General features: G+C 38.0%; 1 protein-coding gene across 1 annotated transcript in view; it reads right to left on the bottom strand.

Annotated features, from left to right (window-relative positions):
- Nucleotides 1–17,243, bottom strand: part of GAK (cyclin G associated kinase) — a 66,843-nt gene that overhangs the window by 17,534 nt on the left and 32,066 nt on the right. The window contains exons 12-20 of the mRNA XM_086479059.1: nucleotides 15,822–15,871; nucleotides 15,579–15,727; nucleotides 12,610–12,732; nucleotides 9,167–9,300; nucleotides 7,789–7,983; nucleotides 6,650–6,767; nucleotides 4,159–4,238; nucleotides 3,611–3,804; nucleotides 731–889 (exon numbers count right to left, since the gene is read on the bottom strand). Coding sequence (XP_086335185.1) covers nucleotides 731–889; nucleotides 3,611–3,804; nucleotides 4,159–4,238; nucleotides 6,650–6,767; nucleotides 7,789–7,983; nucleotides 9,167–9,300; nucleotides 12,610–12,732; nucleotides 15,579–15,727; nucleotides 15,822–15,871 — 1,202 coding nt within the window. The remainder of the gene's footprint in view (nucleotides 1–730; nucleotides 890–3,610; nucleotides 3,805–4,158; nucleotides 4,239–6,649; nucleotides 6,768–7,788; nucleotides 7,984–9,166; nucleotides 9,301–12,609; nucleotides 12,733–15,578; nucleotides 15,728–15,821; nucleotides 15,872–17,243) is intronic.

Genomic DNA, 17,243 nt, shown 5'->3' with positions numbered 1-17,243 from the left:
CAGGATAAGACAGACTTATATGGTGAGATCATATGAAATCAATCCTTAATTAATCAAAGCTCACAAAAGAATTGATGAAAAAAATAAGAACTACCTGTTGCGCACCACCTCTTTGTACAGAGCAGGCAAAGGTGCCACTCACTACCATACTTGCCACTCTGCAAGGGTAGGTTTTATGAATGTTTTCAAAATGAGACTGACTTGGACATTCATCTCAGGACATTGCACTACTCGTGGTTTACAAGGTCACTCAGTAACTGCTGCTGCACTCAGTGACAGCATTCAACGACAGCATAAGCAGTTACTGTCATTTTTGCCAACAAAGCAGAACCCAGAAAAAGGACTTACACATGCACTATAAGGTTGCATTTTCTAAGTCCATACATACTGATCTGTACCCCACTGGCTAGTCTACTTTGTTTCCTTTGTTCGTCAGCCAGCCTAAATGGGGCTGTGGGAATGCAAAGGCTTCCTCACAGACCTTCAAGGTTAAGATCTTTGCAGAAAAAGAAAAATTTAGCTCAGCATTTAAGTTACACATAATACCAAAAAAACCAAATAAAGTGGAATGACCACTTGTTAACCTGCATAGCTCACTCATTTAAGTCGCTTTTTCTCATGATCTGGTGAAATAGTGGCTTTTGCTGCATAAGAAGGCTTAAGTACTCATTGGAAAGTGTATAAGACAACAAACATGTAACAAATAGATACTTCAGAGGAAAACTTGCACCTTTCCAGTCCAGAGAATGAAAGAAGTTATTTGCATCAGTACTACTGCTGTGTGGAGATCCTGTATCAGTAGGTGCACTTTCTGAAGACTCCTCCAGCTGGCATGCTTCTGCTTCATATTGTGCAGTTGAACCTGGTTGTCTTGGGAGCTCCGGCTTCCCTATAAAATAGATTTTAAGCCAGAACCCTTAGAGAGAAACTTCTAAAACTCAATCCTGGTATAGCAGCTGGTATTCAACTTGCAGAATGACTACTATAGTTAGACAACTGTTTCAAAGCATCTATTACCCTGCAAAGGCAAATTCCACACCCACCCCCCATTTGAAATTAGCATGATCAACCTTGTTTCAACTGCAAAAGATGGTAAGACCATATTTTCAACTACAACATTAAACTAAATCAGAGTCATAGCAAAACACTCAAGCATTCTATTTACATTGGTAGGAAAATACAATTAACACCTCACTTGTACCAACCATCACTAAAATACACAAAAACTATGAATAACATCTGCAATAAGGAATGCAACATCAGAAAAGAGCAAGTGCGCTATAGGAAAAAACCCAGAGAATAAAGCCAGACAAGAACACACATTTGTTAACAAACATCTCAAAAGAGTTATGCTATACACCGTGTGCTGTGGTTAACTACACCGTATGTTTCTTATTTCACTCAGATCAGGTATTAAGCGACTCTCGTGCAAGACTGAGTTGGGCTGAGTTACCTATTGCTGTATCTCTCAAAAACAGGTTCCTCAAGACAACTCCCCAAATTAATTAAGTGTTCAACCACTGTTTGAAAAACATGGGATGAATGCTTGGGAGAAAGCTATTTGTCTAAATCTAAATACCAAGCTGGTAGAACACTTTTTCACCTTCCTTTCACATACTTGGTTGTAGCTTACAGAGATGCGAAAGAAAATAGTCTCTCTTCAAAAACATTCATGAAAGATCATGATGAACGACATACTGCAAATTCCGTTTTAATAAGGCAAGTTTTATAAAATCAGTTCATAGCACTTGCTCTTGTCCTACTCCCTTCCCACCAATTTTAAGAGGTATTTTCAATGGAATCTGAAACCATTACATTTTATTTCTCAGAAAATGAAAGTGACTTAAAAACCATAAGAGCAATTTTTACAGATCCTCATTATCAATGAAACACCTTAACTAACTTCAGTAAGATGAAAGTTGTGTTCACAGTAGGAGTTTTAAAATCTATATAAAATAAGTTAAACGGAAAATTACCTAGATCAGAATGCAAACCAAACATATCCTGCTAAAACAAAGATAAGACAGAGCAACTACCTTGTATCAAAAGAAATGTAATTAAGATGTACCATTTTAAAAGCAGAGAAAGATCTCATGTATGGTGTACTAAAATCACCACAATAATCTCCATCTTGCTTTTTATTTGGGAAGCACAGAGAAGTCTTAAAAGCCTTAATGAACGTGTCAAAGCTAATCACTGATAGCAGGAGGAGAAGAAAGATACTGAACAGCCTGCATTAATTCCAGTTAATGCATCTATAGATGAAGCACAGAATACACAGAATCACAGAATGTTAGGGGTTGGAAGGGACCTCGAAAGATCATCTAGTCCAACTCCCCTGCCAGAGCAGGACCACCTACAGTAGATCACACAAGGACGCATGCAGGCAGGTTTTGAATGTCTCCAGAGAAGGAGACACCACAACCTCTCTGGGCAGCCTGTTCCAGGGCTCTGTCACCCTCACAGTGAACAAGTTTTTCCTTATGTTAATCAGGAACCTTCTGTGCTCCAGCTTGCACCCGTTGCCCCTTGTCCTGTCATTGGACATCACCGAGAAGAGCCTGGTTGCATCCTCCTGACACTTGCCCCTTATGTATTGATAAACATTAATGAGGTCACCCCTCAGTCTCCTCTTCTCCAAGCTAAAGAGACCCAGCTCCCTCAGCCTTTCATTACAAGAGAGATGTTCCACCCCCTTAATCGTCTTTGTGGCTCTGCACTGACTCTTTCAAGCAGTTCCCTGTCCTTCTTGAACTCAGGGGCCCAGAACTGGACACAATATTCCAGAGATGGTCTCACCAGGGCAGAGTAGAGGGGGAGAACCTCTCTCGATCTACTGACCACACCCCTTCTAATACACTCCAGGAGGTCATTTGCCTTCTTGGCCACGAGGGCACACTGCTGGCTCATGGCCATCCTGCTGTCCACCAGGACCCCCAGGTCCCTTTCCCCTACGCTCCTCTCAAACAGCTCAGTCCCTAACCTATACTTGTACATGGGGTTCTTCTTTCCCAGATGCATGCCTCTACAAGTTGCCCTTGTTGTATTTCATTAAATTTCTCCCTGCCCAACTCTCCAGCCTGTCTAGGTCTTGCTGAATGGCAGCACAGCTTTCTGGTGTGTCAGCCACTCCTCCCAGTTAAAAAAATTAAACATCTACTGGACCACATTAGGAAAAGTTGAGAAACTGAATTATGTTACTTGGCTACACATAAGAAGGACCTCGACAAACATTTTTAGTTCAGACCATTTGTAAGGAATGCTCAGATGATTTTAAGTGAAATGATAATGGTGCCAGTTTAGCCAAATACATTTCTTTCAAATAATTTTGCCTACAAATCATAGCTGTTACAATTCCATTTGCTAAAATCTCTGCAAATATCATATTCATAGCTTTAAAGCAAGCAAATGTAATGACAGTGGAGGTAAGTCAAGCATGATTATTAAAGGATAATTTATACTTGTTCATATAATGCAAATTTTTAGGTGATATTTACAAGAACACACCTTTTAAATTTCTTTCACTTAAAGGAATGTCAGAAATTAAACAAAAGCCTGAAACAGTAAGTATATTGGAAACTTTCTCTAGTTTTTCCAAGAGATACATTACCAAATTTTGATAAAATCTCTTGTTGTTCCTCTCGGGTGGAGAAAAGGATCTTGGGATTCAGTCCTTTTATATTCATGTTATCCCACGGTGGCTGTTCACAGCTAGGTCTATCTCTGGGCTCCACCTCTACTTCTAGATTGACTTGAAATAAATCAGGATATTTTTCTTGTATGTCACAGGCATCTAAATCATACCTGCAAAGATGCACACAAATAGATTCTTGATAATGATGGCTAACTAGATTGAATTCACTGCAGTCTAACACGAAACCTTAAAGCAATTAGTGTAAGGCTTAAAACATGCTGTATTTGTTTACTTTTTCCATATAATTTATACAGGTGGTATTTTGGTACAGATTTTTTTTTTTTTTATCATGAACAAAACCTTCAGTTTCCTTGAGGTGAGAAAACAAAAGAATCTTATTGCCCTTAAAGTAATCTACTTCCTACACTGACTATATTTCCTCCCCCCACCACATGTGGGTTTGGCAGGTTAAGCAGTTTCAAAGAAAACTTCTCCCAGTCTCCTACAAAGAGATGTCAACATACTTGGCAAATTTCACTGTGGTGGCATTTCGGGGCACAAAACCTGTGTGGAACTGAATCTGAAACATCTTCATTGAAGCCATCTGTTGAAAACAAGAAATACAGGGAAACTGCATAAACCCACATGAACAGTATGCACAGTGTTCTGCCTTTAATATAATGCAAAGTATTTTCACTATTAAAATATTTTGAAGTGTTTGCTTTGCTACCATTTCAGTTTAATTCCACGTATAGTTTATCTTGAGAGATTTAAATGTCATTTAAGACAGAACATAGATAAATCTATTACTACCAGAAACAAACCAAAAGACTTTGAACCAGTTACATCTCATCACAAATCTCAGATTGTTAAATATCAAAGTCTTAAATATTTCAAGACCCTGTTCTACAGGCTGAAACTACAGGACGTTTACAACTTTTCTGAATAACATACAATACATTAATCAAGAAATGTACGTCATATATAAAGGTGTCCATTCAGAACACTTTTAAATGTAGCACATTTCATAAGACGTGCAAAGAGTTCTATTTCCTGCGCAACTTCTCAAGTCAATTGTTCATCCCAGACAGAATTAAAGGGGTTTTCTGAATTGATTCATTATAACCATCCAACTTCCCTAACTCTTTCTTCTGCTGACAGAAAAACTACTTTCCTGTTCCTGATCAGCATGTAAGAATCCAGAAAATGCTACTGCAGAAGATTCATGTGGCTCCTGGTCTTACAGAAATCCAAATTACAAAACTGATAAATCCACAACGTATTTGTTCCCTGACTTCAGTTACAACATATGTGGAATAGTCTTGCCAGTCCTTACACAGCAAGTCATACACTAATAGTCCAGTAAATACAACATAATAAAACAGAATTATAAAAGCTTTCCTTGTAAATGAGCATTTATTGAACATCATAACCAGAAGTCAACCAACAACCAAAGCATTGCCAGCAGGTTGAGGGCGGTGATCTTTTGGGTCTATCCAGCACTTGCGAGGCCACATTTGAAGTGCTGTGTCCAGTGCTGGAGTCCTCAGTAGACGACGGGCGTGGACATACTAGAGGGTCTCTGTGATCCATCCATCCCTACCCTGAACTACATATGAAAACCTGAACACCCTATTAAATCAGTTTTCTTAATACCTTGCTATGCATGAAATTTCCTAGAAGATTAAACTAAATCTCTCTCAAATTAACTGTGAGCAAGTGGGAGACATTCACAATGCCCAGCTCTTAACAGCAATATAGAAGTGTCGCGGCTGATCTCCGTAAGAGTTCTGCAGAGAGCTTCAGTGGGCAATTTAGAGTACGTAAAACTAAGGACATGTCGAATATTGTTCCATCAAAGCTCCAAACCAGGATCACCACAGACACTGTTGAAGTATCATGTGTTACAGCAGATGGATGAGAAAATTCTCATCTTGTCCAGTCAGTGAATAAACACCAGAGAACCACATTAAAGAAACCCTAGCATCAGTGAAACAGAGATTGCACAAGGAGTTTAAGCTAGTCTCGGCCGAATTTTCCCCAGTTGTATGCTCTCTTCACTGATGACCTTGTACCATACAATAGCTATTTTTGTACATTAGAGAATCATTTCACCGAGCTTTCAGTTTTAGGGCTTCTGGAAGATCTAGCCCATAGCACTCTGGGGATATTAAGATTAAGTCTCAAACCTCTGCAACATGACAAAATGTGATACTTACTTTCCTATGCATAAAGTAGAAAAAAACATAGGGAAAACCATTTATTTCAGTAATAGTAGGTATGTACGAATATGCTCGTTTGCCTCAAGCGTACAGAAACTGTCTGAAGAACCTCTGGATCGATTTTCACAATGCTCCAAGTTACCCTAAACTTTGCACTACCCCTTCCTATCTTTTACATGGATCTCCAAGTTTAATTGGGGATAGTCATCTGGAGAAAAACCCCCGTGCTTCTTTTTTATAAATTTGAAGACAGGCTTCATTAGCATCCATAGTTGAATTAAAAAAAGCAAACACGCATTCTCCCTAGGAGAACAAAGACCAGTAAGAAAATCAGCTATAAAAACTCAACGTAGCTCTAGAAATAGGGTACAAAGCCACATGGATTTTTCTAGCCTGTTTTGTACAGGCAGTCCCTGGAATTCCACTTTTCTATTGAGTGGTATTTTTCCTTTGGTTGCAGTTTGTGTGTACAGAATTAAAAAGTTCTGGCTTGTGCAACTTAACAGATAACACTGCCTCAAAAAAATGGCTAAAGGCTTTCCATGCAAGTATAATAGCTATCACTACTGAAGCAATTTCCAGAAATGCTTACCAAAGCATCTACACACAATGCCCTAAGAATGGAAATACTTATTAGGCTTGAAAAGGCTGAATTCCCAAGTACATAAAAACCTCATACATTTCTTTGAACAAAGAATAGCAAATTATTAATGAGATCACAAATACAAGTAGTATACAAAACTGCAACAAGAAATAGCAAATCTTCCATGTAGTCTACTAAATTTATCATTACCTTGGCTTGTAGTCGACCTCCTAGTGTTGACCTGGCATGATAAATCACAATAAGAATGTCTCCCTGGACTGTTATACCTAGTGGAATTACTGCTTTCCCATCTTCAATTTTAAACTCCCTGAAGAAAAAGCATAAACACAGTTAATTTCTTGTACAAAAAACCCAATAGTGTATCACCTTATGTTTAGTTTGGTTTCTCCAAGGCCTTCATTATCAACCCATAAAAATCTGCTTCAAGTTCTTATTATGGAGAAGGAGTTAGCTCTAAATAATTAAAACTTAAAAGCTACTCTTAAAATAGTAAGATTAACAGTTGCCTACAGCAGAGCAACAGACACATTTAGAGGCATAGTTCTCAAATGAAATATGGAAGAAACATGTCTTCAAGGAGCTGCTGGGAAATGCAAGATACAGGACATTATGAAGAAAGCTGATCCAAAGAAAGGTGCAGAGAGAAACTGTAGCTGTACTGCTGTGCTATGTTAGGATTCCCACTGTGGGACAGTGGTAGAGAAAAAGAGGAAAAAATATTATTATAACAACCCACAGCTGTTTCTGCTCCTGCTTTCTCCAAATTCATTGAACTCCTTACAGAGCTTGAATATATAGGAAAGCTAGAAGGACTTTAGTATTCTCTCATCTTTCTTCTGTCTGTGACTATCTACACCTAGTACTGCTAGTACCATTTGCAATTCCTGTGCTGTATACAACAGCAGAGACCAGAGCTGTACAGCGAATAATAAGCACTTCCCTTACAGCCACCATGCCTGGGGGATCCTTACTGTTTCCATGACTGAGACATGTACACCAGGTTTCAGTCTTCCTAGTTTATGAAGCAAGAGGAAAGAGGGTCTTGCTCATCTCTGCCTCCCAGTGCCCACTGTGCCACCCCCCCCCCACCATTCTCACTTTCTACAGTAACAGATTCAAGCTGCTATTATAACCATGTTTTCTCTTCCCTACAATTTACTTTTCAAGATCAGCTAAAAGGGGACAGAGGACCTGTTCCACACATTAAAGAAGCTTTCTGCTTCACTGACACATGCAAAATCATGTTTTCTCCTCACAGTAAGGACCACCTATGTAAGTCCAGAAAAACATAATGTGCTGTTTCAAAGCAAATCATAACCTGTACTTACTTCATTTTGTCATATTCCTGGGAGGTAGTGGTTACTCTCTCATCTCCCACATAAACTTCACAAAAAGGCCTGCAGCCATTACGCTGCTTACTGAAAAGGGGAACTGGAGTCATGATGATTGACCTCACAAGGATAGGCTTGCTGTGAGGAATAATTGGTTCTTCAGCCATCATATCACACATGTATTCAATGTATCTGCCAAAATGAAAAGGTACTCATTTAGCCAGAGAACCAAACCCTAAAAATGGGTGAATACATGGAGGTGAGTTACTTCTGTTCATATCCAGCCACTGGGCAGTGACAAATGATAACAATAAAACACTGGGAACACTTAACAGCACTTCCAGCAAACCGATTTTCAAATCTGACGGAATTTCATGAAAGGAAAATAAAATAGAGATGTGAAGAACTATTTACAATTCCTAGCCAGCCTCTCAATTTAAAGACAGCAACACGCTTTTTGTACAGAAGTCTGATGGCTGCATCACAACAGAAAAATATACTGCCCAGAAGATTGAATACAGCACTGCACATGAACTCATCAGCACCTGTGTCCCACCTTCCAGACATTGCCTTAGGTCTGTAGTTTTACATATATTCACTTGTAAAACAAACTAACCACTCTTTACAAAGGACTTAAAACACTAGACTAGGAGAATTATTTGTTTCTTACACATAATGGATCAAAGTTGCATAGCAGTTCTCAAGCTAGTAACTCAAAGCTTCCTAAAGGCTTTAGATTTATCCTCACTAATATAAAGTAAACGGGTGCAACAACATAATCTGTCATTTACACTTAAATAACCTTACTTCTCACCTTTCTAAATCTAATCCTTTTTGTAGGAAACACCCTTACTACCAGTGTCACTTGCTACTGAGATTGTATTGTTATAAGATCTATCAAATTAAATCAAATAATCAGTCTAAAACATTTGTCAAATGCTCTGCATGCACTCTAAAAAGCAGAAGGCATTCTTACCTAAACAGAAAAGACTGACAGAAATCATTATTTGTCTTTCCACAGAACTTGTAGTGTTCTAACACAGTAAAACCTATTGTAATAAGCTAGCAAACATGGAATAAGTCTTACACATGTGTAAGAGGATTTTAAACTTAAGAGAGCATTCGAAAGCACTGCATACCCTCGTTTTCATTCCTAATATTTCTTCACTACAGGTCATACTTGACTCACTTTTGATAGCATCACGAGTAACTTAAGGGCTCACAAAATTCAAAACTACTTTCTCTACTCATCTGTTTGAACACAGACATCATAGAATAACACTATCTTCCTAAAAAGCATCCTGTGAAAATAGTGGCATATTCGCAACTGTGTAACTACTTGCTTCAACAGTACCCTAACAGACTGATACCGTACCTTTTATGAGACGGCCAAATACCAGGAGGACAGCGTTTCATACTGAACATATAAACCGCAGCTTCAGCAGTAGTGAAGAGACGACAGAAACACAGAAAAGAACAAACTACAACAGCAGATGCTGCTCTTCCATCCTACAAAAAAACCCAAAAAGACTTTGTTATTAAACCTAGTGGAAACACCACAGAAGTTATTGAAGAATATGCTATCTCCTTATTTAATGTCATGAAGTTGAAGGTCTAGTGCAATCATAAGATCTGAAGGTTGTATCTGAATGTGAAATGGTTTAATTTGATTTCCACACAGTACAAAAGATACTGCATATTATCTCCTTGGTCAAAGGTGAGTAATTCCTTTAGCTTAACAGCATTTGAAATTTTCAACTGATGTTTATTACCTCACTAATATCCATTTTTAAGTTTGTTTCCTGGCTGCTACCTGAAGCCCCAGTTCAGTGCTATTTTTGGCTGATAACCATGGACTTCTACTACAAGAGAAGTCCTAAGATTCAGAAGAACTAAGGTGCACTAAATTCTTTATTCTTCTGACTAAAACTACCTGAGATAAACAACCCGCCACAAAACTAAGAGAAGGAAATTAAAACACTGATCTTCTTCCTGCAGGGATCATGGCTACACACATCCCAGGTTCACCCCTACATTATAGGAGACTGAAGATTCAGAAGAGGTAGTGGTTGACAGAGCAGGACCTCTCAAGTTTTTTTTGCTAGGAACATGGAACAGCTTTTTTGTAGTTATTTGGCATACGAGTGTAGAAGTGGGGAAGAAGATGTTTTTCCTCAACTTGTTTTAACAGGCATTTCCTTCAAAGACAGGCTTCTATTGTAACCATTACTTATATCAACGACAAGAAGGTCTGCCAGCACCATAAGAGCCACATCTTTAAAGGGCAATTCAGCAAATCAATATTATTACTGCTGGTGTAATTAGCAAGCTAAATGATTACCAGAAGTCACTAAACTAGTCTATGATTCTATGGGCTGGACCCTGCCTTTCAGTTATAACTTCACACAGATGAAACAAAAACATGGTCCCTACCCTGAGACACCTACACTTAGAACAAAACATTAATGAATACACTGGAAGAATGAAACCACACTGATCAGCATGACAAGCAGTGACCTACGTAGACTTGCATTACAGAGCCACTTCCAAATTAAAGTACCACACTGAGGGGAGAAAAATTACTGTATAAAGAGGTCAGCAAGTCACAGCAAACCCTTTCCAACCATAACATGAAATCAGAGGACAACTTTACAACCAGAAATACAGCATTCAAAATAAAGAACGTCTTATTTATTAGTAAACAAATCTGATGACAGAACCTTGCCCTTCAGAAAGAAGCTTAATAAGTTGCGGAATGGGAGCAAAAGAAACACTCCTATACCAAGATGAGATAGTAAGAATTTCAATTCTAAACTGTATGTTTTTACAAGAATCATGGATCTTGGCTACAAAAGTAAACATTCCTCAGGCATAAACAATCATTAAAGTAGCGATAAAAAATTACTGGAAAAAACTAGATTTTGAGACTAAGTTTTATCTCAAAGCCTTAAAAAGCTGCAAGAGTTCCATGTCTAAACTATTTTTAGAATAAATAACTTTCATAAAATAAATTAAACCTAACTTTTCATAGTGTGCATATAATTATCTCAACTTGGTTCATTTAAACACAGGTCAAATACAGCCAGCTGAGAGAACACTTAAGCACACTTAAAGAGCTACAGCATACCCAGTTGCAAGTCTCTTTGTCATTAAGTTCCATCAAGATGATCTTGTACTCACACCTCCTTAAAGCTGTGCAAGTTTTCAAGGATCACCATCACTGCATGGCCCTCAATAATTACGGAGAGCAAAGTGTTACTGCAGATGTTCAAGAGTTCCTCCAGCCTCTGGCATGTGTGCTACATTCTTGCCATAACCACAGCACAGGATGCCAACTAAAAACAGATCCCAGTCATTGCTAGTCCAGATTTAACTAGCTGAAGCAGGGAGCTGCCATTTAAATCTTGTTTTCAATTGCTTGTTCTCAAGTGCATCACTCAAATTACAACAGTCACTGCATTATTTCAAACCTCTACAGTAAAGACGGAGAGACCAGGAAGCCCTGGTTGTGAATCCCGGCCACGTAGAGGCAAGTTTCACCTTTACAAGAAGCAACTCATGTTTTGTTACCCAAGAAAGTGTACTAGACTAAAACATTCTACCTCTACCAGACAAAGCATTCTTCTCAGCCTAGATTTCCTAGATGTTAACCCCACCTAACTTTCCATCCAGATGAATCCAAAACAGATATTGCTGCCATCATCCATTTCTAGTACTTCTGGTGTACGATCTTCACATCACACCTAGCATGCAGCAATACATATACAAGCTTCCCTCACACCCGAGGAAAAGGAACAATTAGGTATCTTAAAGAAAACACTTCAAGACAAAGATGTTTCAAAAACTGGTGCTAATTCACCACTTCTGCTTATTACCTACTTGACCAGCAATCAGGTGATACTGAGACAATGTAACCATCACTTTAACATAGTATGCGATTCCTAACCTCACAGCAGCACTGAAAGTCTATTGGTATTCAGTAGCTGGTATTAACTGATTTTTTTCCTTGCAAAACTCTGTTCAAGAAAGTACACTTTGCTAGATTAGCAAATCCTCTTAGACCCTGATAGTGGTGTTCCATATAGACTACTACATCATATCAAGGACTGGTTTTGAATGCTTTCTAGCAGCATCATAAGCATTGTAACAACTGTCACGTTTCTTTTTACTGCGCAGGAAAGCAAGAATATCAAAATTTTGCATGCAATTCTCTTACACAAATGTAACAGTAACCTCATGTTTTCAAACCCTGAGCATAGTAACTATACTTGAACTCATTTTCCCCCTCCATGTTTGACATGAGGTGGCTCTTTATGAAGAGAGTCACTGCTTTTTTAGGTTATATCAAGGTTAACGATACATTAGAGAACACTGCAAGTTACATATTCATCTGCTGCCAGCAAAATCAAGTTCCACCACAAGTCTCACAGTCAGTTTCTGCAATTCTGCAGATACCAAATACATTCTGAATGGACAGTAGAGGAAAATGCAGTGTATACCCAGCTGTTACCCACAAAACATAAACAAGAGAGAGAACACTGAAATAGTAGAGCAGATTCTTCCTCCCAAAGGCTACTTTGCCTTAATCCCTCCTACCGCCTTCCATGCTACATGCAAGTAAGCAAGGGCTACATTGCCCTATTAATTTGCCTAAGGAGAAAATTTATGGAAATCCTAAAGAAAGCAGAATGGAATTGCCCTCTGGCTTCACAGTAAAGACAGACAGTAATATTCACAAACTGAGTTGATACTAGCATCCTTATTCACAATGTAAAGCTGGATTGAGCAAAGCACTTCAGATTTAAACCAACTTCTTACAAGGCAGTGCACAATGCAAACATTTTTCTGGTCTTGTTTCAGCCATAAATGCATGTTCTTGCATATGGTATAAAGATTCTGAAGATTTGGTGCTCGTCTTGCTGGCCAGCCACATTCAGAAACCTGCAACAAGACAGACAGCAGAGGTGAGAAACAAGATTAATGAGATTACATAGTCACATACATTTACGTAGCATAAGATGTGTATACAAGAATTGATTTTACTCTTCAATGCCATCTTCAGGTAGAAATTAAGCAATATACTCAAGAAAAGTAGTCTTACACAGTGTAAGCATCACTTTATAAGGATGTAGTGCAATAAAACTCCAGTCCTGTTTATAGTCTGCTGCACTAGAAGGATCACAATTCTGTTTACTATCTGAAATTTTCTTAGAGCAAGGATTAAAACAGCTTTCAACTTGATTTTTGCACATGATCTTAAGCAAAGAAAAAAGCCCAGAAAGGCTTGGTCTGCTTTTACATTTGTCCTTTACTCAAAGGGCCTCAACAGTTCAGTACTATTCCTTCTGCAATTAGTGCTACAAAACATTATCAAATAATCAGCTTCACTGCTAAGAGTCTATATTGTTAAAATCAGCTGTCCAGTAAGAACGAAGTATATGAAACCTGATCCTCAAGCATATGCAACACCTAAAGAGTAGATGTTCTGCCAGGACCAAGGAAACAACTTATAAATCTGGGTAAGAAAACACATTGCTGTAGCAAAAAAATTTCAAAGGTTACATGGAGATGAATTACCTGAACTGAGTATCACAAAAAATTCTCAGCAAGATTGGTTTTGTGCCAATCTAAGGAAAAAAGGCTGAAATAAACAGTCAAACATACAAAGTCTCCTACAGCTTTTCACTGTATTCTAGCAATTTTAATTAAAAAGAGAGCAGTTTCAGAAAGTGCCACTTTGCAAGATATTTATATTGAATGTTCTTTGGTTAGTGAAAGCTTATGCAAAGTCCTTGCACAGCAGAATGATGGAAAGCGTGCAACCTCTCTGAGCAACTTACTCCAAGTAGGACTGAGAACAGCAGAGAATACTTCAAAACTACCATTAACTTTAATCAAGAAATTTGTAAGAGTTCCACACAGATAGCACACAGCAAGAAAGCAAGAATATGCAATTTCATAAATTCCTACTAAGCAAAGTGTCAGAATTAATTTCAGAAGCTGTTCTCATCTGATCAAGTTCAACGCTTGCCATAATCATCTTTTGCAGCCACTAAAGAAAAAGCAAGCTTCCTTAGCTTCCTATGGGTCTGTTCTCACCCAGCACTGAATAATGAAGTTAAGTGACTCAGTATTGCTCATTGTGCATCTGAATTTCAAAGATGGACAGGGACAATTTCCCCAATATATTTAAAGAGTTTGTTTTCCAAGTAAAATAGCTGCCTTCTTTTTTTTTAAACAGAAGACAATGTTTTGTAGAAAATTCCTAAATACTCCCAGCCAATAAAGCAAGCAGGAATCTGCACTGTTTTGACAAGTTATGATCTACTATGATTTACTATTACTTCCCAGCAAAACAAAGATCGTAAGACAAAACAAATCTCAACAAGCTAAATGTAGACCAGAAGAGTTCCAGATCATTGGTACATTTAGCTGTGCTCATATTACCATTCACAGTACCAATACATCAGCAGTATCAGTGTACAGACACCTCAGACTTGTATAACCAAAAAACTACCCCCAGGGTAAACAATTTCCCAGTCACAGAATTTCTCATTCCATAAACAGCTTTCTAGGATGAGGAGTAAATCAGTTCACTATGTCGGCCTCAGTGGACTTTCCAGTAATCTCGTGCTAAAAAGTAATATGAAATGCTAAAATGTTAAAATGCTAAAAGTAATCTAGTGCTAAAGAGCCGGTTTCCTGCATAATTAAGCTTTGCCTTCCATGCTCAACAGCTTCTGCCTGACCCTTATACTGAACCGGACGCAGACAAAGAAGTTGATTGCCTCCACGCAAACAGACAATAATTGTTTTTTCATGTGTGACAATACTTTGTCTTGTCTACAAGTTTACAAGGAAACAAAAGGAAGGAAGTGACAAGCACTAGATAGAATACATTAAACATACCCCAGCCCGAGAGTTTTAAATGAACTTGAACTGAAGGAATGCTAGGATGGATCTGCAGGATAAGGCCCAACAGGGGTTTCCTGTAACAAATAATGCTTCTAGACTCTCCTCTGGGCAGTCAGTATTGTGGGGAAGGGGCATTATCACTACCGACTATTTAGGTGAGGTCTAAATGTGGCCAGCGCTGGACAACTCACAACATGGTTAACAGTCTCCATGGGAGCTACGTACAGGACAGTTGAAGTCTATTTAGAAGCAGACACTGAAGTCCAGTATCTCAGCACCTAACAAGCTGTCCTCACTACTTTGTTATTGAGTTAGGCAAATATCTTCATTTTAGTATCAGAGAAATAGTCACAAAGGCTAACAGAGGCTAGGCTAAGGTATATCAGTATTTCAGGCCAAAGTAACAAGCAGTCAGCTAGGGCTGAGCCATATTGAAGTCAAATCGACAAAGAGAAAGTCCAATAAACAGGTTGTGCAAATCAGTTGCCAAAGGAGTACTACCTTTCATACAGGAAAACCTTTGAATGTAGGAGAGTGAAATTTTAGTAAGATATTTAATTGTGTTACATATTCTCCATATAAATCTGAAACACGTAAGGTACCTGTACGTGTTTTCAAAGATAACACTAGCCTAGGAAACACAGACTTCAGTTAGTAAGATTAAAGATTAATCTTTAATCAGTTAAGTTTTCTTTGAAAGCAAAGACAAGCAGCATATACGTTATCCTTTGATCTTATATTTATCCTTATTCTTTTGACTTTTTTTTCATTATGCAGCCTATCTTAACATATTTCACAATAAAAAGCTGAAGGTATAAACAAGACACTGTGTTGAAAGACCTTTTCCATAAATACACAAAACCTATACACACCCTATTATGGAATCTTGAAGGCCTGTATGTTCTTGGAGAGAGATTGTACACAGCGTAGTGGCCAGGATGTTTAGAGTCCAGACATAACCGTACATCTTCTATGTTATTTTTGATGGCAGATTCTACACCTTCAGCTGGAAAGGACATCACTGAAGACAGAATAACAAACACCAGGTGAAGTATTCACTGTTATCATATATTAAGAACAATTAGAAATTAAGACAACAGACATAGCTATCATACCAGCAATTCTGGAGGTGATGTATGATATATCCAAGTTTCCTTTTGCATAACTGAAACAGAACACATTGGAGTTAGTACTGGGAAATAGAACCATTCAAGCTGAAGTCTAAAACCCGGTTTCTCAGGCTACACCCACCACCATGAATAATGTTTCATTTCTTCCATCTGACGCTTGTTACTTCACACTTCAAGTGTGGTTAGGTTGAAAAAGCCCTAACAGAATTTGAATTGACTGCAATTATTCATGTAAGGTTGTTGTAGACAAAGAGTTTGTGTTCACTTCTAAAGAAAGAGCTTACACTGAGGTTAAGTGGCAACTTGAAACAGAAACGCAGAACTACTAAGAGAAAAAAAAAAAAAAAAAGACAGTTCTTGCACGCATTCCTTCTTGCTAGCAACACCACTCCATTCAGCTTTGCTTTTCACATTTGTCTAAATTAGAATGTAACATTATTAGAGGCATGGATCTCACCATACACACATTGCTGAAAAAACACAGCTTGGTATGTCATCAACAGAGCACAGCCAACTCGAGCTTGCTGTTTTGCAGGAAAAAATCTGTATGCATGTTACAACTGAAAAAGCTTCTGTTTATGCTGTCTTAATTAATATGTGGCTGCTGAACTGCAAAATCAACACAAGCCACCTACAACATGTGACATTGTCCTTGAATTACTATTCCTTGAACTTTATTCTGAAGATTTCAGAGCTATTTCAGTGGAAAGATTTGAAGACAAATACTCTGTTTTTAGTGGAGTGGTTCATGTCAGACAGGTAACTGAAATTGCTTTAAATGGCAGGAAAGTGAGAAAATGCATATTCTTCACACTGGTAAGCATTCCTACACATTTCAAGACATAACCTTGTAACTAAAAATCAGGAATAAAGTCTTTCCTATGATGTTGTTAACAGCAGAAATTTCATTTACATAGCAATGTTGCTGGCAGGTGATAAAAGCAGAAGAACAACATGCCAACAAATCAAGAGACTGCATGGAAGGTTTCTGGCTTGTGATCCATATGGTAAACTCTTGTGTGCTTTTTAAGGCTCTAATAAAGCTAAACCGGAAAGTATGTTATGACATCATTATTTAGTCACTTTTCTGAGGAGACCAGGCTACTTCAAAGCTTTGGTAAGAAGTCTAGTGGGAAATGTTGCAAATAAGAGATGGAGTATCATTTTGCAGAATAAATAGCTAAAGAAAATCAGAAATTTTAATTAGATGTTAAAAACTTTTCACTGTGTAAATGGTTGGCATTATCAATCTTGCCAGACACTTAAAGACCACAACTAATATTAAACAAAAGATCATCCCAGCAAATTAAGTGAAAAACATTCAAATCAAAAGTAACACTTAAATTCACAAACTAGTTAGCATACAACACAAAATTCTACAACACTGCATAGTTACCTTGTGTTACT

The sequence above is a fragment of the Leptosomus discolor genome, chromosome Z (assembly GCF_034619465.1).
Source record: "Leptosomus discolor isolate bLepDis1 chromosome Z, bLepDis1.hap2, whole genome shotgun sequence".
Taxonomy (NCBI): domain Eukaryota; kingdom Metazoa; phylum Chordata; class Aves; order Leptosomiformes; family Leptosomidae; genus Leptosomus; species Leptosomus discolor.
This window is presented reverse-complemented; position numbering and strand designations above follow the sequence as displayed.